The following is a 23,986-nucleotide window of genomic DNA, read 5'->3' on the forward strand; positions in this document are numbered from 1 at the left end:
GAATCAGCCAGAAACTTTAATAATAAGTGCAGGGAAAATGATCTTATGCAGATCACAGGTTTGGAACTCTTAAAAATAATAACGAGATTTGGAGGCAGTGAGGGAGTGTGGGCCAGAAGCTCAGATATGGTATACCCAGTAATTGACAAAATTGTATGGCAACGGGTGATCAACCCAAGTGGTCTCAATAGAGCCAGGTGGGAGGTTAACAGGAAGGCTTCGGGGTTCTGCAAGGCAAATGGCGTTGAAGATTTGAAACACTAGAGAATAGTTTGACAGCCCAGAACTGTTTAGGGGTACACCTATTCCCTTTGGGTAACTCTTAGGAATGATGGGGTCTCTAGTTGGCAGAGGATTGCACACTGTCCAAGTAGGGACTACCACGCAACTCAGAGTAAGTCATATACACACTAAAAGATAAAAAAAACGGACGAATCACGTGTTGGCATGAAGCTGTTATATCTTGTTAAGAATTCTGCGCAAAGGAACTGCCCGATAGAATATGAAACATAATGTCTTAATAAAAGACATTGGAAATTTACTTACATTACGGACTTGAATTTGATTTTGGAGTGCTTGGAGTTTAAATGTACACACTAAAAGATAACCTCTGCTCACCATCTGGTAGCTTGGCACAGAACAATCTGGCTTATCTGAAGAGGCAATGTGCAACACACTCACACAGTAACACAATTAAAACACCACAAAGAGACTCCACAATGCTTTAGAAAAATAGACAGTAATTGTATAAATAAATCAAGACCAAAAGGAGAAAAATTAAATAAGTAGAAGTTGAGTTATGAATATTTAAAGGAAAAAAAAGAGTTCTTGTGCTTAAAAGCAATAAGCGCCTACGGGGATCATCAGGTTGCACTGGAGCGCAGGCCAGGACAAGAGCCACGCAGGCCAGTTGAACAGGGTACTTTGATCCTTGCTGCAACAGTGAGATGCAGGATGCAGATGAGCAATGCATCGATTTTGAGCCCTCAGTCAAGGTGATGCGACTTTCTTCACATAGTGGCGGCGATGCGTTGGGTCCTTTGAGCGAAGCGCTGTTTCCAAGTGTGGCGGTTCAGAAGATGATGTGCCGGGTTAAGCCGAACCGGAGGGGCTATGCCTTGGTCTTCTCAACGCAGTGGTGGCAATGCATTGGTTCCGAATTGGAGGTTCAGGATGCGATGTGGCAGTTCTGAGTGCGATGCGCAGATTATACTGTCGCAACAGAGTTGATGCACTAGCTCTGCTAAACGTAGACTGGAGATGCGTCAAATTCTCTGGTGCAAGTATCTGGGTTCACTTCCATTGAACCAGGCACAGGAGCAGAGGTAGAGACTTTTGATAGCCCTGAGTCTCAAGCAACAGAAGGCAAGCCAACAAGCCCTTGGAGATCACTTTGGTACAATGCAGAGTCCAACTCTCCTCAGCAAGCTCGGAGAGCAGCAGTCAGCAGGGCAGCTCAAGGGAAAAGCAGGCCTTCCAGGTCAACAGTGAATCAGAGTGTCAGTCAGTCCTTGATGCAGCACAGCAGTTATTTCGACAGAGTCCAGTTGTAGGTCCAGAAGTGTCTGATTAGGTTGGGTCAAAACCCCAGCACTTATACCCTGTTGTGCCTTTGAAGTGGGGCTGCTTTCAAAGAAGGGTCTTTGAAGTGCACAGAAGCACTTTCTTCCCAGCCCTGGCTCCAGACTATTCGGGTAATCAACCCTTTGTGTGGGGACAGGACACTACCTATTCAGTTGAAAGTGTCACCTCCTCCCTCCCAGGGGTGTAGAATTCCCATAGCCTGATGCCCAGGACATATTGTTTAGGGTCAAGGACAACAAGTTTTCATGTGTATTTTGTCCTTGGGACAAGTAGGCCCAACCCCCTGCAGCACAAACCCTTTGGCTGCCAGTTTACAGTACCACATTATGGATCAGGGAAGGGCATTTTCTGCAGTTAAGGTAATTTGTGTGTTCATATGTTAATTCTGTTCAAACTTGTATATATGGTTCATTAATGCAAAGCCTTTGTTATTAGGTTGAGAGTTCTAAGCAAATGATGTTAGCTCGGACTGCACTACTGACAGCGGTTCCAGTATAAAAATGTGTGCACACGTTTTCAAACTTTAGTTATATGAGGCAATGTATAATGCTCCCAGAATCATCTCTGATTAGATGTAAATATTTGCAGAGCCTTTAAGGCAAGATGGACGATTCTTTGCTTTGAAAATTAAATGTTCGCAAAAAAATGCAACCATACAAATTTCTTTTTGCTAAACTACTGTAAAATTGTAGGTAACATTTCTTTGCAGCAGCATTTATAAAATATGTTGATGCATGCTAGCATTTCCTCAAAATATTCCTAATGGAAAATCGGTGTAGGCAGTTTCAACAAAATTTTGGGAAACATAGAAATAAACAATCACTGGCAAAGTCAGTAGGTTTGAAATTGATGGTCAGCCTTTTGTTTTTGTCAATGCGTGTCTTGTTTTGGCATGGTTTTTGGAAAACCTTATTGACGTTAGAGCTGCCCTGGCCCTAGCCATTCTAACAAGCATTGGCAAATAGCGAAAAAAGCTTTTGTCTCGGAAAAGCACACATTGCCACATCAGTTCCTGACACTGAGCAAAACTACTTTGTGTTCCAATACACTCCTTTTGAAAAAGCAGAATGCGGTCACTCATAGTGAAGTCACGCGATCGAGAAAGGGAGAGAATTTGAATAAACACAAAAGTCCTTGGTTAAGGCTAGACCTAATTAGGGGCCCGATTAGTAAACAAATCTCAAAAGTACACCCATGGTATATGTCCTTGCATTAGGGCAGATTTAAAGCTTTCATGAATTCACAAAAGAATATACGAAGGTGGTCAAGAAATCGTAGTCCTAGAAAATATTTGTGAGCTGCATTTTAGCACGAGCAAGCATGCATGCGTAGATTAGCTCATGCGAAAATCTTTTGAGAGTTTGCAAGTTCACTTTCCTTCCAGCTATTTCTTCCCCAACCCTGGAAGAAGTTTTACGCCTGCCATTGTCAGGAGTAAATTTCCAACATTTCTCAGAATGGGAAAAGATTAGAGAAGAACTGGCAAAATCCCTTCAACCCTTAAAACACGCAAGTTAGTAGATTCAACCTGGACACCAACCTCGCCCTAAAGGTACACAATGCCATCAGTACAAAGAAGGCATTGCACCAATTCTCTTTTCTGAATGAATTGAAGCTGCTTCTTCCAGATAGCGACTTCAGAAGTGCTGTTCAAGCCCTCATACTCTAGATGGGGGTCATAGACTCCACAATGGCATCTTTTAGGGCCATCCTACTTGTCACAAAACATGCCATTCAGGGCATGGAGAAATATGATCTCATCACCCCCATCCTGATGGATTTCTATTTTTCCCCTTGCTGGCTTTCACCATCTTCCGAATCAGCTGCATCATTTACATTTACATCACTACCAGCAACTCCCCATAGCCAGCCTACAAGCTCACCATCTTTCAAGATTGTCGGCTCATCTGCAGCCTGGACATTGTCAAACTGCAGACTAAGAAGTATAGAAAAGGAAAAACAAGGCAGCAGGCCTTTTCCATTTATTCATCCATCATCTGGAGCAACATCCCTGTATCCATCAGGAACCCCCCAAATCTGCTCCAGCTTAGGAAATAGTTAAAGACACAACTCTTTAAAGAACACTACATCATAATGCATTCACTGTCCACAACCCAGCCACTTCTCCCATCACTCGTTGACTTCTTGCTTGTCTTTATGCTTTTCTCCTCTACCTTTTGGCTAGATTTGTGCTGTAGAAATACGATCTACATAGATACTGATCTCTCTCTGCGCGTAATTTTTGCCTGACAGCAAAATGGCTTTTACAATTTGTGGGTGTTGCGGTGCCACAAGGCCCAATTATTCATTCATCCCATTATCTCTATGCATTACCTTGGGTTGTTTTACTTGGTCCTTTGATGGATCTTGAATCGCGCAGAGAGGGGTCGGACATAGGGGATCTGTTGGAAACAGCCCACTCCCACTCCGCAGGGTGGTGGTGGACTCCCCGAACACACTGTGGTAGCTTGGCTCGAGTGGTCAGGAAACAGGCACAGTGCTAAGCATACAATATACCCATACAATAACCATGCGTGCATCCGTTCCAAAAACGAGTCTACACCGTAAAAATTATGAAAATATTCTTTCTTTATCTTTTTCTCTTAGTTGCTGATTGGAAAAATAAATAGGTCAATCACAATATACAAGTTTCAATTAGTGCAGGTCAAATAAATATTGGCTGATTGATGAAATAAATAGGGGTGATCATAAATAACAGGGCATAAATACAAGTGCAATATATACAGACAATTAAATACTTTGAGGCAATAAATACTGTATCAATAAATATTGTACACCAACAAGTCCTGTGGACCTATAAATATAGTGCAGCAATAAATAGGTAAAAACTCAATAAATACAGTATCCCCAATAAATAATTAAAAGTATACAGCACCCCTCATATAATCAGATGACACTTCACTTCTTAAGGGCTGATTTGGCCCAGGCACAGCTTGTAGGGTTGTGGAAGGCTTGAGGGGGGAGGCTACTCCCTGGCTGGGACAAGGCTGAGGCCTAAACTGAGGTAGATCAAAGGGGGGAATACCAATGCCCTGGCTTTCCTTCTCCACACAACCTCTCTAGGTTAGTCCCAGTTCACCCCAGGCACAGTCAGGTGGGTTTCAGCACCTCCCTAGCCCCTTAGAGCAGTCTCTCAGGTCTCCACAGGGCCTTAGGCGCCCTCTACTCCACTTACTGCCCTTTTTCTGTTGTTCCGACGCCGCTGGAGTCGTGTCGACGCCGTGAGGCGGTTCCGGTTCGGTCTCGGCGGCCTCGGCACAATGTCAGTTCTTTGTCGACGCCGGAAGGCGGTTCCGGTCCGATGTCGGCGGCCTCGGTTCGATCTCTACCTCCGATTTGACGGCGTCGGGCAGTCTCTTCACGATGTCGACTTCGGGCGGCTCCGGTCCGATGGCGCTCTCGACTCCGATGACGTCGGCCGGCCTGGCCTCGATGTCGACTTCCGGCGACTCCGGGGTGCGATCCTCACCCCCGACCTCCGGTGCTCCTCCTCACAGGTTCCGGGCGACTCCGGAGTGCGATCCTCACTCCCGACCTCCGGTGCTCCTCTACCTCGGTCTCCGACGACTCCGGAGGGCGGACTTCACTCCTCCGATGACGCCGCTCGCTCGACCTCGGTTCACTTCCTCCTCGACCTCTGGTATTCCTCTCGACCCCCGTCGGCGCCCTCTCACGACCTCAGGCGGCTCCGGGTACGACGTCTGCTACTTCAGTCAGCGCCGCTTCTCCACCTCGGGCTCCAGGTCTTCAGGCTACTCGACGCCGGACTCCAGGGAAACCAGTTCTCAGGTCAGAATCTTGCTGTTTTCTTGGTTCTAAGGCCTATTCCTGCTGTCCAGGTCCTTAGGATGGTTTTCTTCTGTCTTCTTCCCACACAGGGCTATAGGCTGGGATCCATCAGTAGGGACAAGTATCAAGGGTGGGTTTATGGACCCCACTCCAGGCACAAGTTTCCACCCCTGCTGCTTCACTCCTTCCTCCTTCACTGTTGTGCTCCTCTCTCTTCACCAGTCAGGTGCCAACTGCCAGCTCCAACTGCCAACTGCCTCTCTTATCCTCCCAACATTCTAAACCGCCTCCAACGGTCACAGGGTTCTGGAATCTCCTGGAATGTTCTGGAAGGTGCTGGTAGGTTCCAGTGGATGCTGGTGATGTCACAGGTGGCCACCATTTTGTGCTTCAGGCCCTCAGACAGAAGTTTCAGTGGTAGCTAAAATGGTTCCCTGAATCTGTAGCAACACGAAAAAGTCTGGTGGTTCCCAAAAAGGAAAAATTTCAAACAGGGTTTGAGGCAAAAGTGGGACAAAATAAATAATGATGAGGAGGGACCACCCAAAGGGCTGACAGGTCTAACACGCGTCCCCCCCAGCTGAAAGTGGGGAGAGCTACCCAACCCCTTGGGAGTTCTCATCACTAAGGCGGAAATACCTTGAGAGACCGTCTGCATTGGCGTGGTCCACTCCAGGCCGATGTTCCACCTGAAAGTCCATCCCCTGTAGGGAAATAGACCACCTCAACAACTTGGGATTCTCCCCCTTCATTTGCATCAGCCAACGAAGGGGTCTGTGGTCGGTCTGAACTAGGAAGTGCGATCCAAACAGGTATGGCCGCAACTTCTTCAGAGCCCATACCACTGCAAAGGCTTCACGCTCTATTGCACTCCACTTCTGTTCCCTGGGAAGTAGTCTCCGGGATAGGAAGACCACGGGTTGATCCAGACCCTCTTCGTTGAGTTGCGATAACACTGCCCCAATGCCATGTTCTGATGCATCTGTCTGGACAATGAACTCCTTGGAAAAGTCTGGGGCCCTTAAGACCGGGGCCTCGCACATGGCTTTCTTCAATCTCTCAAAGGCTTGCTGACAAGCCTCCGTCCAGACTACCCGTCGAGGTTGTTTCTTGGACGTGAGCTCCGTGAGAGGGGCTACGATGGTACCGTACCCCTTCACGAAGCGGCGATAGTATCCCGTGAGGCCCAAAAATGCTCGGACCTCAGTCTGTGTCTTGGGGGGTTCCCAGGCCATGATGGCCTCGATCTTCGCCTGGAGGGGTTGCACCGTTCCCCTACCCACCAAGTGTCCAAGGTACACTACCGACCCCTGCCCGATCTGGCACTTGCTGGCCTTGATCGTCAATCCAGCTTGTCTCAGGGCCTGGAGAACAGCTTGCAGGTGACGCAAGTGATCCTCCCAGCTGTTACTGAAGACGGCTATGTCATCCAGATAAGCAGCAGAGAAACTCTCCATTCCGGTGAGGATCTGGTTTACCAGGCGCTGAAACGTGGCAGGTGCGTTCTTGAGCCCAAAGGGCATCACACAGAACTGGTAGTGGCCATTGGGCGTGGAGAAGGCTGACCTTTCCCTTGCTCCATCAGTCAAAGAGATCTGCCAGTACCCTGAAGTAAGGTCAAAGGTACTTAGATATTGGGCAGCTCCCAGCCGGTCAATTAATTCATCCGCCCTAGGGATCGGATGTGCATCAGTCTTTGTCACTGAATTCAGTCCCCGGTAGTCCACACAGAACCTCAGTTCTGGTTGGGCACCCGGTGGTGCAGCTTTCGGTACTAACACCACCGGACTAGACCAGGGGCTGCTAGAAGGTTCAATCACTCCTAGCTCCAGCATCTTAGTGACTTCACTATGAATGCTGGCCTTCACCTTGTCTGACATCCGGTAGATCTTGGACTTCACAGGTGGGCTGTCCCCTGTGTCCACGTCATGGACGCACAGGTGAGTCCTACCCGGGACAAGGGAGAACAACGAAGAGTACTGCCCCTGGACCGGGCGACAATCCTCCTGCTGTTCAGGAGTTAGAGATGGGGAGAGAATCACTCCCTCCACCGACCCATCCTTTTCTTGAGACGCAAACAGATCAGGGAGAGGCTCGCTTTCCACGTCCTCTCCTCCGTCAGTCACCATCATCAAGATGACTTCGGGCCTCTCATGGTGGGGTTTGAGGCGGTTAGCATGCAGCACCCGCAGGGGCTGACGAGGGGTCTTCAGGTCCACCAAGTAGGTAGCCTTACCCTTCTTCTCCAACACCTCAAAGGGTCCTGACCAGCGATCCTGGAGGGCACTAAGCTCTCCCGGTTCGATCACCCACACCTTCTGGCCAGGCTCCAACTCCACCGGGTGAGCGTTGTGGTCATACCACGCCTTCATCACTGCTTGGCTGGCTTCCAAGTTGTCAGAAGCTTGCTTCCACAACTTAGCCATTTGGCTCCGGAAGGCCAGCATGTAGCTCACCACATCCTGGGGGAGCTTTCTGGGAGTTCTTTCCCATCCGTCTCTCACCAGGTTAAGAGGTCCGCGTACAGGGTGCCCATACAGAAGCTCGAAGGGGCTGAAGCCCACTCCCTTCTGTGGCACTTCCCTGTATGAAAAAAGTAAACAGGGTAGGAGGACGTCCCATTTCCTCCGCAGGCTTTCAGGCAGACTTCTGATCATGCCTTTCAAGGTTTTATTAAACCTCTCCACCAGACCATTGGTCTGGGGGTGGTAAGGAGTGGTGAACCGGTAGGTCACTCCACACTCCTTCCACATTGCCCGCATATATGCTGACATGAAGTTGGTCCCCCTGTCGGACACAACTTCCTTGGGAAAACCCACTCGGGTAAAGATTCCCATCAGGGCCCTAGCCACAACAGGTGCTGTTATGGTCCTCAGAGGTATTGCCTCTGGGTACCGTGTGGCATGATCCACCAGGACTAGGATAAACCTGTGACCAGCTGATGTTGGTGGATCTAACGGACCCACAATGTCGATGCCCACCCTTTCAAAGGGGGTGCTAACGACAGGAAGTGGTTCCAGGGGAGCTTTCAGCTTCACCCCTGTTTTCCCACTGGCTTGGCAAAACACACATGTCCGGCAGTAGGTATCGGACGACACTTTCATCTGAGGCCAATAAAAGTGTGGGACAAGACGGGCGAAGGTCTTGTCTTGCCCCAGGTGTCCTGCCAATGGTATCTCGTGAGCCAACTCCAGAAGGAAGGCTCGATAACGTTGAGGAACTACCAAGGCTCGTGACGATCCATGTAGGGGTGCCTTGGGTTCACTGTAGAGGAGGCCATCCTCCCAGTAAACACTGTAGTTCCCTTCAACGTTCCCTGCTGCCTGGGCTTCGGCCTGTCGCCTCAGCCCCTCAAGGGTAGGGCACTCCCTCTGGCCCTGGCAGAATTCCTCCCTGGACGGCCCTCCCTCCACGTGCCACTCGGCCGGGATGGGTAAGTCCTCCAGGTTGGTAACGTCCCCCTCCGCAGACTCCTGGCCCACCACCTCCGGTGGCCTATCCGTCCTACGGGGTGGAGACGCCGAGGCAGGCTCCTCCTGTCCTCGGTTCTTCCCTTGACTGGCAGCTGGCTGGGCCTTTGTTCCAGGCTCCAGCCGAAATGAACTCCCTCTTCGGGTAGTCGCGGACCTTGTGCTAACACAGGCCCAGTCAGGTGTACCCAGCATCTCGGTATGAGTCCGGTATTCCACCTCCTTCCAAGCGTTGTGCTCCATGTCATTGCCCAGCAGACAATCGACTGGCACGGCAGGGCTTACGGCAACTCGAAGTGAACCTGCAACCCCCCCCCATTCAAAGGGAACCTCGGCCACTGGATAGTGACCTGTTCTGCCGTCAGCCATCGCGGCTGGGTGGAGTACATCGGGAATTACCTGTTCTGGAGACACCAGCTGGCTACGCACCATAGTCATACTGGCTCCTGTGTCTCTCAGAGCCTCCCCTCTTTGGCCGTTGATGGTGATCCACTGCCCATACTTCGCGGTATTTGCGGGCACCTGGATCTTAGGAACCATCTCCCGTTCTCCCAGGGACACTAAAGTGACACCCGCCCACTCCCTTCCCTTAGTTAAGGGCATCTCCTCCCCGAGCACTACACTAGCTACTCCGGGGGGCTTTCCTCCAGTGGGAGGGGGTGATCGTTTCTGACACTTCGGATCTCCTTTATAGTGTCCAACGCCACCGCACTCGTAGCAATGGACAACCCTTGGCTGCTGACTCTGGCCAGGATTAGGGTTTCTGGGTGGGTTAGCCTTAGAGGTGAATCCTGTTCCCTTCCCTTGGAAGTTATTTTGGGGGCCTTTGGAGAACTCCTTTTTCTTTTCCCCTCCCTCTTTCTTCTGGGGGTCGCCCTGTCCGGCCTTTTGAGTATCCCCTCCAGTCCCCCTTGTGGACACCCGGGTACTGGCCCAAATGTCCGCCTCCTCAGCAAGCTTCCGGGGGCTGGTCAGCTTGCTATCCACCAGGTGTTGCCGCAGTTCAGGGAAACATTTCTCGAGTAGGTGTTCCTTCAGTACTAGGTCAAACAGCTCCTCGTAGTTCCTTACTTCACTGCCCTGAATCCAACCTTCCAGTGCCTTCTTTGCATAGTCCAGGAAGTCCACCCAATTCTGTGTGCCCAGTTTGTGACTACCCCTGAACTTCTGTCTGTACTTTTCAGGTGTTAGTCCAAACTTTCTGATGAGCGCCAGTTTCATGGTGGGGTAGTGGGTCTGCTCCTCCTCTTCGAGGGCCAATAAAGCATCCCTACCAGCTGGAGGCATGTACCTATACAATCCTCCTCCCCAATACTTCACTGGAACCCCATGGGCCCTCAACGAGACCTCATAGGCTGCTAGCCACTTGGCGATGTCGTCACCCGCCCCATAGCTAGCTACTATGTCCTTTGGCAGGTAAGGTTTGGATTCCCTGGTGGTTTCTTGGTCTTTGCTGCCACCATTAGGAACAGTTGGTGCCCCAATTCTTAGAATCTGAAGCTCTATCTCTTTCAGTCTTATCTCATGAGCCATCCTCTTCTTCTCCGTCTCATGAGCCAACCTCTGTTCCTCCTTCTCCTTCTCCAGCTTTGCTAAATCCCATGTGAGCTGTCTTTTCTCTCTCCGATCTGCTAACTCCACGCTGGATAAGCCCCCGCTAGAGACAGTGCTGCCCTTCCTAGAAAGTGTCCTGGGCCCTGCTGACAGGTTCCCCACCTCAGGTTGGTACATCTCAGCCCCCTCGGGGTCAGGCTCTCCATCCCTGTCTTCCTCCTCAGCCTTGCTTTCTCGGCGTGCCTCCCCCCAAGCCCTTAAGCTGGTTTGGAGTGCACCCTTCTTTGCTCCTGGGGGACAGTACACCCCCTCCCGCTGGCAAAACTCCCTGAGTTGGGCCACAGTGTACGTTTCTAGATTCTCTAGTACAAACTCCATCTTGCCCACTCAGGTTAGAGGACAGGTTTTGTGCAGTAACAATGCAGGGTGGTACCTTTAGTAATACCTCCTCCCACCACCAGAGTAAATTTGGAAAAAACAAAAACCCACAATTAGGAAGGCCGCTTTGAGAAAACTCCCGGTGTAGGCCTATGGACTACCCACAGTTATTGTTGAGTATATGTAGGCACAGCTCTATCCCACCACTGAACACCAATTTATGTTGGAAACAGCCCACTCCCACTCCGCAGGGTGGTGGTGGACTCCCCGAACACACTGTGGTAGCTTGGCTCGAGTGGTCAGGAAACAGGCACAGTGCTAAGCATACAATATACCCATACAATAACCATGCGTGCATCCGTTCCAAAAACGAGTCTACACCGTAAAAATTATGAAAATATTCTTTCTTTATCTTTTTCTCTTAGTTGCTGATTGGAAAAATAAATAGGTCAATCACAATATACAAGTTTCAATTAGTGCAGGTCAAATAAATATTGGCTGATTGATGAAATAAATAGGGGTGATCATAAATAACAGGGCATAAATACAAGTGCAATATATACAGACAATTAAATACTTTGAGGCAATAAATACTGTATCAATAAATATTGTACACCAACAAGTCCTGTGGACCTATAAATATAGTGCAGCAATAAATAGGTAAAAACTCAATAAATACAGTATCCCCAATAAATAATTAAAAGTATACAGCACCCCTCATATAATCAGATGACACTTCACTTCTTAAGGGCTGATTTGGCCCAGGCACAGCTTGTAGGGTTGTGGAAGGCTTGAGGGGGGAGGCTACTCCCTGGCTGGGACAAGGCTGAGGCCTAAACTGAGGTAGATCAAAGGGGGGAATACCAATGCCCTGGCTTTCCTTCTCCACACAACCTCTCTAGGTTAGTCCCAGTTCACCCCAGGCACAGTCAGGTGGGTTTCAGCACCTCCCTAGCCCCTTAGAGCAGTCTCTCAGGTCTCCACAGGGCCTTAGGCGCCCTCTACTCCACTTACTGCCCTTTTTCTGTTGTTCCGACGCCGCTGGAGTCGTGTCGACGCCGTGAGGCGGTTCCGGTTCGGTCTCGGCGGCCTCGGCACAATGTCAGTTCTTTGTCGACGCCGGAAGGCGGTTCCGGTCCGATGTCGGCGGCCTCGGTTCGATCTCTACCTCCGATTTGACGGCGTCGGGCAGTCTCTTCACGATGTCGACTTCGGGCGGCTCCGGTCCGATGGCGCTCTCGACTCCGATGACGTCGGCCGGCCTGGCCTCGATGTCGACTTCCGGCGACTCCGGGGTGCGATCCTCACCCCCGACCTCCGGTGCTCCTCCTCACAGGTTCCGGGCGACTCCGGAGTGCGATCCTCACTCCCGACCTCCGGTGCTCCTCTACCTCGGTCTCCGACGACTCCGGAGGGCGGACTTCACTCCTCCGATGACGCCGCTCGCTCGACCTCGGTTCACTTCCTCCTCGACCTCTGGTATTCCTCTCGACCCCCGTCGGCGCCCTCTCACGACCTCAGGCGGCTCCGGGTACGACGTCTGCTACTTCAGTCAGCGCCGCTTCTCCACCTCGGGCTCCAGGTCTTCAGGCTACTCGACGCCGGACTCCAGGGAAACCAATTCTCAGGTCAGAATCTTGCTGTTTTCTTGGTTCTAAGGCCTATTCCTGCTGTCCAGGTCCTTAGGATGGTTTTCTTCTGTCTTCTTCCCACACAGGGCTATAGGCTGGGATCCATCAGTAGGGACAAGTATCAAGGGTGGGTTTATGGACCCCACTCCAGGCACAAGTTTCCACCCCTGCTGCTTCACTCCTTCCTCCTTCACTGTTGTGCTCCTCTCTCTTCACCAGTCAGGTGCCAACTGCCAGCTCCAACTGCCAACTGCCTCTCTTATCCTCCCAACATTCTAAACCGCCTCCAACGGTCACAGGGTTCTGGAATCTCCTGGAATGTTCTGGAAGGTGCTGGTAGGTTCCAGTGGATGCTGGTGATGTCACAGGTGGCCACCATTTTGTGCTTCAGGCCCTCAGACAGAAGTTTCAGTGGTAGCTAAAATGGTTCCCTGAATCTGTAGCAACACGAAAAAGTCTGGTGGTTCCCAAAAAGGAAAAATTTCAAACAGGGTTTGAGGCAAAAGTGGGACAAAATAAATAATGATGAGGAGGGACCACCCAAAGGGCTGACAGGTCTAACAGGATCTAACTCCAGTAATCTAATGAGGACCAGGAATTGGGTAACTGACCTTCAAACACGTAATTAGATTGATATATTTAACTCTCAGAACTAAGCTATACAAGTAAAGTATTATCACTGCTAGACCAAATCTCCTGAAGAAATTAAAACTAAAATCAAGCAAAACAATAATTCAGTTCAAATTAAACAGAATAATATTAGTATCTGCAGTCCAGAGCTCTCTCTATTAGAATTTCCATCCTTCATTAATACCCAAATTGGAATGTACAATTATTTGAGACAAATTATGGAGAGACGGAAATAGGGTTTAGCTAAGGTTAGATTTCTATCAGAAATTATGAGTAGTAAATACATCAATATCAGGCATTTATTTTTAAGACTGCTGAATAATTGAATGAATCTCTTGATTGCCATTAATTACCAAAGCTCTGGAAAAGTTCAGTAAGGAACATGAACCATATCAGCTCAAAGTGCTCTCCCATGAGGAAAAGAAGACCGGGAATAGGGCACACCACATATGCGTCAGCCAAAGGAAAACCAATAGAGTCCGCAAAGAAGAAGCGAATTATGTGTCTCTCAATCCGTGAAAAAGAGCAGATGAAGAATGTGGAATGTCCTTCCGTCTCATCATTGTATAACATCTTCAGGTTCCGGGCTGATACTTCCTGGGTCACCTCATCTGGTCAGACTACTCAGTCCATTGGTAAGTTGGTATAGGGTGATTGTCATGCAGCATGGAAAAGACATATAGCAAAAAGGTGGTGATCATCACGTAAGCTATCGAACCATCCTGTGTATATAATTCCCAAACAGTAGCCTTTTTGCCACAACTCATGAGTAATTTCGAGAGGACAGTTTCTCACAGCAGATGTTCCCAAAGTAACACAATTGTTGTGAACAGGCTTAGTATGCGAATCGGAACTTTTCCAATGAGACATAGTTTCACTTCACATTGTAAGTTTGCGGAGTCTTTCATTGAGAAGAGTCAAGCAAAGTAAGGAAAATGCAGGCCTAATTTGAATTTGGTTAATAAAATACAGAATACTAAAACAATGGAAATATACATTTCATTCAAAATCTTCTAAGGCCTTCTATGTTTCTTTCAACATATTTGCACTCACAAAGCATTTTAGTTTTGTTGTGACGGTCCCACGCAACTATGACATAATACGGCATATTCAAAGTATTCACTTGTAAAATTATTTCAAAACTTAAATTATGAAAAAATGTTCTAGTAATTTACATTAGTACATGTATGGAGATTATAAGTCAAATGTTTCAGAGCATGTGGTTTCAGTATAAAAGTGCGGCACCCTTTTCTCCTTTCTCACTTGGTGCACAATCTCACATATACAAAAGATGGAGTTTCAGAATGAAACCTTTCAATATCACATGTAAATAGCTCTAAAATATGTTAGATTGTATTAATTCTTCATACACATCATTATTATGAACAAAATGGTTATAAATCTTATAACACCGAAATACATCATATTAGCAACTGAAACAGGTTAAACTATGAACCTATATTACTTAATGTATACGTTTCCATCTACCCTACAATGTATCTGCATGCTTTTACGATGCAGTAATTAAGTCTTTTCATAATTTGTTTCTCATGATTCTCCAACCTATAATTAGCCCAGTTTGGTGCACGTTTGTCATTTTTCTCTCAGATGTGTCATAATCAGTTTTGTGTGTCAGCCAAGGGATTAAGCCATGTAGGTGCTTCATCATGGATCTCTTGGTCTTGTTATTAGCTTCCATAGTCAGTATCTTTCTTGCAAAGTAGAATGTCTTTCCCCACATGTTACATGTACCTTTGTGCATGAAAAGATTACAAGATGTTCTAATAATATAAAACGAATAGAAAATGTGACCTGAATTGCACCTGAAATGATCATGGCTGTAGTGTTGCACTGCCCCTCCCCCTCATGGGTAATGAAAACAGCCTGCGATTCCCAAGATACAATAAGCAGGTCTTCCCTTCGAGCACTGGGGGTTTACAAAAACGTCTCGTCTAACCACTCATTGCTGGACTGCCAGCCTCCATGTCAGAGGTCATTCCTCGAGTTTCTCAGGAAGAAGGGAAGGGTCGACAGGGGGTGATTGAGTCAGAGGCATCTCTTGTCCGCACTGAAAGAAGCTTGGCCCACTGCGGCCTCAGTTCTCGGCAGCCACAGGCTCCCTGGCAGCCGATGGATGTGCGAAGCTGCCAAGGCCGTTGTGTGAGGGTGCTTGCATGAGGTAAGCTCGAAAGCTGGAAAGGGCCCCTTCGCTGGCTGAGCGGCCCCGGCTCCATACGCAAAGCCACACTGGACCAGGCTGGGTGACCCAGCACAGCTGCTCCGCATCTGGACACTGGGTCTATCCCCCGCCCCGAGTGCCTCGGTCCGTCAGCTGTTCCCGCCGTTTTTATGAAGGTAAGAACACAACACTTGCAGTTGGCGCTCACTGATGCTGCGTTCGCTTGGGATGTGGGGTGGAGGTAGAGGGGGTGGAATACTATAGCGCAGGGTACCAACAGCACTGCTTTGGGAACAGACAGAGGGGAATTTCTCCCGCGGAGGACGCGGAGGCTGCACTTCCAAATGAAACCCGACTGCTTACGGTCTTCTTTTTTGATATTCTAAAAAAGGCGGGACTTGGGACCTGAGTAAGAATTGGTACCCGTTCCTTTCAGTCCATGTTGTGCACACCTTCCACCTCTCTCTTTGCTGTAGTAGATTAAAGTCAGTTGTTTTCACAGCTCGAAATTACTCTACGGCGTTCCTCTTCACTGTCCTGAAGAAGGTTGTTTTTATTGAGCAAAACTTTGGCCAGTTTTTACAAAAAAAAAAAAAGTTTTGTCAGCAAATTATCATCCAGGCGGCAACAATGTGGGACTGGTTCTCCCAACCGTCGGGTTGTTCGTTCTGTGGGAGCCATTCAAAGCATACAGCAAAGAGGCCACACAATGAATGTTCTTTCACTGTATTTCTTAGGCTATTGGTTTCTGGTTTTAGCAAATGTCTTAGAGAGGCATTATTTTTTGTTTACCAGCCACACAGTACTGTGCTGAACAACATTCACACAGATAGATATTTACCCATATTGCAGGGAGACGTGTGGACGCTTACTAAGAGAGCAAGGCCAGCGGTTAAGAGCAAGGCCAGCGGTCAGGAGCAAGGCCAGCGGTTAGGAGCAAGGCCAGCGGTTAGGAGCAAGGCCAGCGGTCAGGAGCAAGGTACATTTGATCATTGTGGAAGAGTGACTGGGATAGGCTGATAATAACTAATCACGCAGTTGAGGTCACAGAGCGAGGTTGAGTTCCCACACATACCAGAAAAAAGAACCGGGGCACTTGTCACAAAGAGAGACAGTTGGCACACTTATCAAAGAGAAAACAAACAAGCACTGACAAAGCCAAAAGGCATTTGGTGCCATCCTGTTGGGGATGTCAACGCTTATTTTGTTATTTTAAAAAAAAATATTTTTGCTGGAGGAGCTTTTGAGCCCTCACCAAAATAAAAACAAATTGGCTGAAAGGAAAAACATTTTTGCACTCAAAAAGCTCACAGAGTCCCTGGCACTGAAGAGAAATGTTTAATGTTCAGATGTGGTCCTTGTGAAAGGGCAGAAATGCAGTCACTCACAGTGACGTCAGCCAATGGATAAAGTGGGCTGACCCAGTGCCCATGCTGGATGCTTTAGTAGTTGGAAGAAACGCGTGAATGACACAACAATTAATACAGAGGGTGGGATATAGGGCTCGAGTGGAAATAAGCACTTCTGCTTTGTAAATCCAGTTGTACATTGTATCTCAGTTTTCTTACTCGCACTTATAAAACGTGTAAAACATGAAGTACAGTAGAGGAAAGTTCTTTTAAACCAAACACCCAACAAATACCACATTTCTGAAAATCGCAACCTGTTCATATGTGAGTTTATAGTTGCAGAACCTTTCAGCAGAGATTTAGAGGGTGGACATTCTTCCATTCGCAGGGCCTTGCAGCGAGTCATTGTTCACTCATTGTTCATTCCTTTCTTGCCAGACCTCAATGATTAGATTGCAGGCCAGAGTCTCCTTGTGAGCTGTAGCTGACAGCGTGTAAATACAGTAGCATAGCCAGTGTGTCATGGGCCCTGTGCAAGGAAGGAAAGGGTCCCCCAGCTGCTGTCTGAATCATACAATGCACCTATAATCAGGGTTCAGTGGACCCATCAGGCCTCTGGGCGCCGGTGCCACTGCACCCTTTGCACCAGTGGAAGCAGGGCAGCCATCACATTCGGAAGGAAATGTGTTAAAATACTTCGAAAACTCTACCTGAATCAAGAGTTTCAAAGATTGTTATACACTGAAAATAATGCCACAATTTAAAGGTTTATGAAAATATTGTATTGTTTTAACGGGCCAGATATTAACAAGGCATAGGTTGAAGGTATGGTGTTGTACGCTTGAATATATAGTGGCCAGCTGCCCTCATTGGTATAAGCAGGACGGGATTCATCTGTCCTTTACTGTAATGAAGATCTATTCTCTGAAAATGGGAGGGGCCAGGGTGTCTGCCCCCCTGAACTGGAGAAGAATTCATGAAACATCAATTAATATCATCATCTGCCAGTATTGTGACAGCTTGTCTGTTATTTTAATGCGAAAGCTATTTAAACAATTGGAAAAAACAGCAAGTCGCGTATTTTTAGGTTTTCATGCACAGCGCTTGCGCTGTGCTTGTGAAATCTCTTGTATTTAATATATCTTAAAAGGGGGTTCTTATCAGTTCCCCTACCGAATTACTGTGTTCATTCATTTTTGTGTGAACTTTGTTTTTGTTAACATCCCCTGACTGCATGCATTTACATTACTTCTACTAAAGTTGTTGGAGCTGTTTAAGCTCCATTCACTGTCAAGATAAGATCTCTTACCACAAAAAAGGCAGACAACTTATAACAGTATGCTGGAATGCTTGCTTTTTATTACTTTGTTCTGTAAAGCAGATGTTTTTTGCCTTAAACCATTTGTGGCATTTCCTATTCACGCCTCAGTACTTTCTTTGCACTTTGTAGGCATTATTGGATTGATTTTTTCAACTTAATCTATCTGGTCAATATGATAAAATTCTAAATGTTGTAATACACATTGCATGTTAAAAATTGAGTTAATATACAAGAGCTATGCTATATTTTCTACTAAACAGGCAGCCACAAGTGCAGTTACCTTGCAGACAACAGGGTCATGATATGAATGGTGCAGCAGCACCGGGCCCAAAATTTGTTAGAACTCCTCCAAAAACATTGTATTGCTATATTTGACTACTAAACAGCAGTCACAATTGCATTTATCTTGCAGTTAAAAGGGACTTGGTTTGAATGGTGCAGCAGGTGCAATGACACCAGGACCAAAAGCTCTAGGGACCCCACTAAACACATATTATTGCAAAAATGTAAAACTAAACAGGCAGTCACAAGTGCAGTTACCTTTAAGACAACAGTGTTATGATTTCAATGGTATAGCAGGTGCAGTGAGCCCTGGACCAAAAGCTCTAGACACTCCACTAAACACCTACAATTGCTATATTTTACTACTAAACAGCCAGTCACAAGTGCAGTTACCTTGCAGACAAACAGGGTCATGATTTGAATGGTGCAACAGGTACAGTGGCACCAGGCCCTGAAGTTGTCAGAACTCCTCAAAACAACTAATATTGCTATATTTTGCTACTATACAGGCAGTCACAATTGCAGTTACCTGCCAGTTAAAAGGGGCTTGATTTAAATGGTGCAGCAGTTGCAGTGGCACCGGGGCCAAAATTTCATAAGTCCACTAAACACCAAATATTGCTATATTTTACTACTAAACAGGAAGTCACAAGTGCAGTTGTCTTGCAGGCACTAGGGTCATTATTTGAATGGTGCAGCAGGTGCAGTGGAACCGGGACCAAAAGCTCCAGGCACCCCACTAAACACCTAATATTGCTAGATTTTATTCCTAAACAGGCAACCACAAGTGCCGTTACCTTGCAGACAACAGGGTCATGATTTGAATGGTACAGCAGGTGCAGTGACACTAGGGCCCAAAGCTCTAGGAACCCCTCTAAACACCAAATATTGCAATAGTTTACTACTAAACAGGCAGCCACAAATGAAGTTATTTTGCAGGCACTAGGGGCATGATTTGAATGGTGCAGCAGGTGTAGTGGCATCGGGCACAAAAGTTGTCAGAACTCATCTAAACACATAATATGGCTATCACATCAATTAATTCCATTATTTCCCTCTTTCATTTCATTTTTCAAAAATTCGCTATTACTTACCCGCACTATACCACTAGTAACAGCACAATATATTGACTTTTTGGACGTAAACAAGTCATAACACGTTAACAGACTGTTTGTAACTTATATTGTACAACTACTCAGCAAGCTACAACTTACAGCAATGCGTATTATTTCTCACATAGGTGAAACCTAATGCATTTACCAATGTTTGTTTCACTTTGAAATGTGAACGGAAAATTACCAAAGGTAGATAGAACATTTGAAAAGTATTTTAGGGCAATCTAAACTATTTAAATTAATACCAAAGCAATTTGAGTCAGTTAAGGAATAGTAAAGAGAACTGTACACACAATCTGGAAACTGCAAGGCTTTATTTGGAGCTCTTCATGGAAAGAGGAGGTGCACTGGCTGCTGGCTCTGGATTGGCCCCTGCAATTAGCTAGTCTGATGACATCACAGAATTCTGTTGTAGTTGTGGAATGCGTTGTTTCCTTGGCAAGTGTATTATGATGTCGTGGGATTCCATGAGATCAGCTGCTGGGTCAGTTTCAGTGATTGCTGTGCTGGGAAGCAGCTTACCAGGGTTGTCTTTAGTTGCACTACAGGTTTACAGTCCTGCTCCCCCTGTTTGCTTCAGATTCTTCCAGGACAGAGAAAAAACAACTTGAGTCAGGGGGCCTTGCCTTTCTCAATATCATTTTCTCAGAAGGAAGGTGCTCAGGTAAGGTGCTCAAACATTCATTGGACTGTAAAGCCTGAATTTACTGGGATGGCCTGTCCCTGATGAGAATCATCCCTGGGGAGATGATGGTTTATGAAGACCCCCCCTGCCAAGGGTTCTGTCTTCTGCTGGTGCACTTGAAGTAATGACCCAAAGAAAGGTCCAGTTACTGTGTCTGTAGGGCCTGCCTAGGTCGCTTCATATTTGACATGTTGCCTGTGTGCCCCCAGGAAGATGGACATCTTGGGTAGGCACAATTGCACTGATGCTCCCGCAGTGCCTGAATACGAAGACCAGTTACTTCTCAATCTATATTGGGCCACCCGCACCCGATCCATCCCCGCTAGGCAGATTCCTGCTGCTATGACCTACTGGACAATTAAGGGAGGTCTTTTGTTCCTTTTAGGGGGACCCAGTGGGGATCTTCTTGCCCGCGGGAATTGGTTACACACCTGGTTCAGGCTGTGCCTCAATCCCCGAAATGTTGGCATTTCGTCATCTGGTGACCATTTCTGGAGATCTGTGATTCCAACATATACCGTGCTTTCACAGCCTGCCTGTTTATGCCCGTGATCTGCCTTGAACCTAGTTTTTCATCTACATCAACTCACTCCACTTTTGCTCCCCCACCCCCAAGCTTACTCCTCTTTCACATTCTTTGCTGGACTGGGGATCAGACTGCTCACTTTTCCCTCATACTCTTCTGTGGACCCAGACGCTGCTGTTTGCCCCAAACTTAACAAGCTACCACCAGTGCACCTTGTGACTTCTTTTTCTCAAGACACAACTTTTCACACCTCACATCTGAGGGACATCATATTCTTCTACAGTTTTCCCATTTTTGACCACCAATGTGCTTGAACCCTTGTGTTTCCACAGTGGTGAAGTAAGTTGGTTCCATAAATGCCCTCTACATTTTTTTTTCTGTATGCTATATTTTTTGTTCCGTGTGTGTCTGTTGATCCATCTGGCCCAGCTAGCCATTTCACTGCAGGAACAAAATCGTTGGTAGTGAGAGGTACTCTCCTTATATATCTAACACCAGACTGGTAACCCTGCAAAATCGAACTCTGGATGCACTATTATTTCAGTTAATGTTTTCATGACTCATTTATTTATTTAACTTTTACATGGCTCTAGTTTGTCAACAAAAGGCTACTTCGAAGCACTCAGAATCCATATCCATTCCAGGGCCCTTACAATCCCTTTCTGGGCCCTACTGTCTCCAGCAGGACTTCCAATTGCTCCTATATGCCCATAAACCTTCAAATCGTTGCTTTACACTCACGTGCAAACACATTCTGTGTCTATGAAATCTTGAAGCTCTGAGGTCTGTTACTTTCCACAGATGTTGGGATCTAGGTCTGCCCCACGGTAAATGTGATGTTTATTTTATGTGGCTGTTGTATTTTGCATTTACCTTTAAGGTTATTTAATATGTCATTATGGTCTTTTGTGTCTTGGGAGTCCACTGTTGTCCAGGGAGCCATTTGTTGTAAATGGAAGATACACAGGCCGGGTGTATAAACAGGCCTGTCTACCCTCAGCTGTTTTCTGAAGCCCTCAATTGCTCTTCCTTGCGCTACGAATAATTGCATCAATTTAGCTTGCTCACCCGTTATATGTCCTGATGATGATCTCGAACAGTTGAGATCGAAACGCCGTTGACCCTTTCCAACAAAACTCTTCCTATTCTATAAAGTTGCTTGAGGAGTTTTACACTATTGTTGTCAATGCGATGCCGTTATTTTAAACTTCACCATCACTCTGCACGTCACGCCTCTTTCACTTATTGTGTGAGCACCTGAATTCTATTGTTGTGGAAATAAATGTTTCACATGAACTGACTTATGTCCCTATGTACATTATACATTTTTTTGCTCCTTTAAAATAATTAATCTTCAACTCTCTAACCATAAGTGCTCTCCTTAGGATCACTGTATTATTGGACCTTTTGGCCACACCCGAACCATTGTTTTTTTACCGCATATTTCACCCCAGGTTCACGTATTGGGGTACTCTAGTTTTTCTTAAAATTCAGAAATAACATAAGCATGAAAAGAAACACTTCAAAGTGCCTATAACAATAGGTGTAATATATCATGAAAAATAGAAGAATAATTACTAGGAAGAATAACTAGGCATGCCCCATCCCCCTCCCTTGGGGAAGAACAAAATTGCGAGGGCATGACCTTGAGATACGCACTGTCCCCACAACCTTCCCGTGAAAGGGTACACTCTCATGCTAGAGAGAATGGCAGGGCGCTAACTGTCCCTATAACCTAAAGAAAAGGAACATTAACCTCCCCATTAAAGGGTACACTGTAGAGAATGCGTCACTCTAGAAAACTCAAATGGAGCATTAACTGACTCCACAAGTTCCCCAATGAAGGGTACACTGTAGGGTAAAACATCACCCCAGAAACCAAAATTGAAGCATCGACTGGCTCCGACAACCACCCCATGGATGGGTACATTCTATATTACAGAATATGACTGGGACGCTAACTGCCCCCATAACCTACATTTAACATAAAATAGGAGCACTAACCGCTCCTACAACCTCCCCAAAAACGGGTACACTCTTTGCTTGAAAATTAAACTGTAACTGGTATAGGTGTACATGGCAGGGTACACCATACTCAACCTCCCCATATAAGGGTACACCATAGGGTATTTATCACCCTAGGAAACTAAATTGGAGCATTGACTGGCCCTGCAACCTCCCCAAAATAGGCACACTCTACACTAAAAAAAAACTAGACTTGGGCACTTAGTGGTCTCACAACCTCCCCATACATGGGTACACTCTAAACATACAACCTTTCCATGACAGGGTACACAGCAGGGTAAGTGTCACCCTAAAAACAGAATTAAGCTACTGACTGCACCCACAACCTCACCATGACAAGGTACGCCACATCCATAACCGGTGTAAAAGTTGGTAAAAAGGGCACCATAGTCTGAATGGGAGGCAGCGACCACCCACTAAACCTCCTCAGGACAGGGTACACCACCTCCATGACCTCCCCAAAGATGGGTACACAGTGCAGTATAAACTGGAAGAGGGGCTGCCCTACAACTGATATGGACCCTATGCACAAACTACGACCTTAAGTGCACACACTAAACGAGACATGCATTATAATGGCCACCAATATAATGAAAAGAAAGTCTCGAGCTCCGGTGAGCGGTCTCTCACCCAAAAACCTCACCCATACCGAGTCATTGTCAAAGAGCTGCATGTTGCTGTCGCCACCCAAAATGCTGATGCAGAAAGTTTAAAGTCGAACGTTTCTCCAAAAGGGCACAGCGACGTCACCGGATACCTCCATACGCTTGATTAACGTTGCTGATGTACTTGCGATAAGACACACAAGCTATTCGCCTTGTACATTCTCGCGCCGGGCTTGCCGCATTGTACATAACTGGGAAAACATGTTTGGCAATGTACAGATTAAACACCAGCTTGGCAATAGCAGCTGCAGCCAAACACAAGATGGCTGCATGTAATGTACGCCGCGCTGGATGGCTCGCGGCATGTTTATGCTGCAGAGCGTCTCTCAGCAAGCCAGGGTGTAGTGAAGCTAGGACTGCCTTGTAGTGATCCACAAGTTCTTTATTTTAGTAAAATACACAGAAATAGGTGAGCGCCAGGATATACCTCCACTCCAATCCCAAGACTAACTGCTACTGCTAGAATCCGAATGTCACTCACCTAGCGACATTCCATGCACGCACACTCTCACCTTAAAGGTACATCCAACAAATGACACATCGACATTAAAGTAGGACACAACACATCCCCCCCCTTAAATAACAAAACAACAAAAACCAAAATACAAAAAAACCAAAACGAAATAAAAGCTTCCCCTCACATATGTGATAAAACAAAAACACAAAACAACAAAACTACACAATATACTCCTTGAGCCAACTCGGCAAAATCGTTTTCCTTTTCCCTATGCAACCTTCACCTGAAATGACACTTTCCTGTGGAGGTACCACGACACTTCCCT

General features: G+C 46.8%; 1 protein-coding gene across 7 annotated transcripts in view; it reads left to right on the forward strand.

Annotated features, from left to right (window-relative positions):
- PHC2 (polyhomeotic homolog 2) overlaps positions 1-23,986 on the forward strand; it is a 556,042-nt gene that overhangs the window by 210,207 nt on the left and 321,849 nt on the right. Inside the window, exon 1 of one of the 7 annotated variants that reach the window (XM_085603957.1) lies at positions 15,299-15,412. The exons of the other annotated variants lie outside the window; for them this stretch is intronic. Coding sequence (XP_085460083.1) covers positions 15,407-15,412 — 6 coding nt within the window. The 5' untranslated portion in view covers positions 15,299-15,406. Of the gene's footprint in view, positions 1-15,298; positions 15,413-23,986 lie in introns of those variants that run through there. 7 annotated transcript variants of the gene reach the window in all.

This window comes from Triturus cristatus, chromosome 1_2, assembly GCF_964204655.1.
Source record: "Triturus cristatus chromosome 1_2, aTriCri1.1, whole genome shotgun sequence".
Lineage (NCBI taxonomy): Eukaryota > Metazoa > Chordata > Amphibia > Caudata > Salamandridae > Triturus > Triturus cristatus.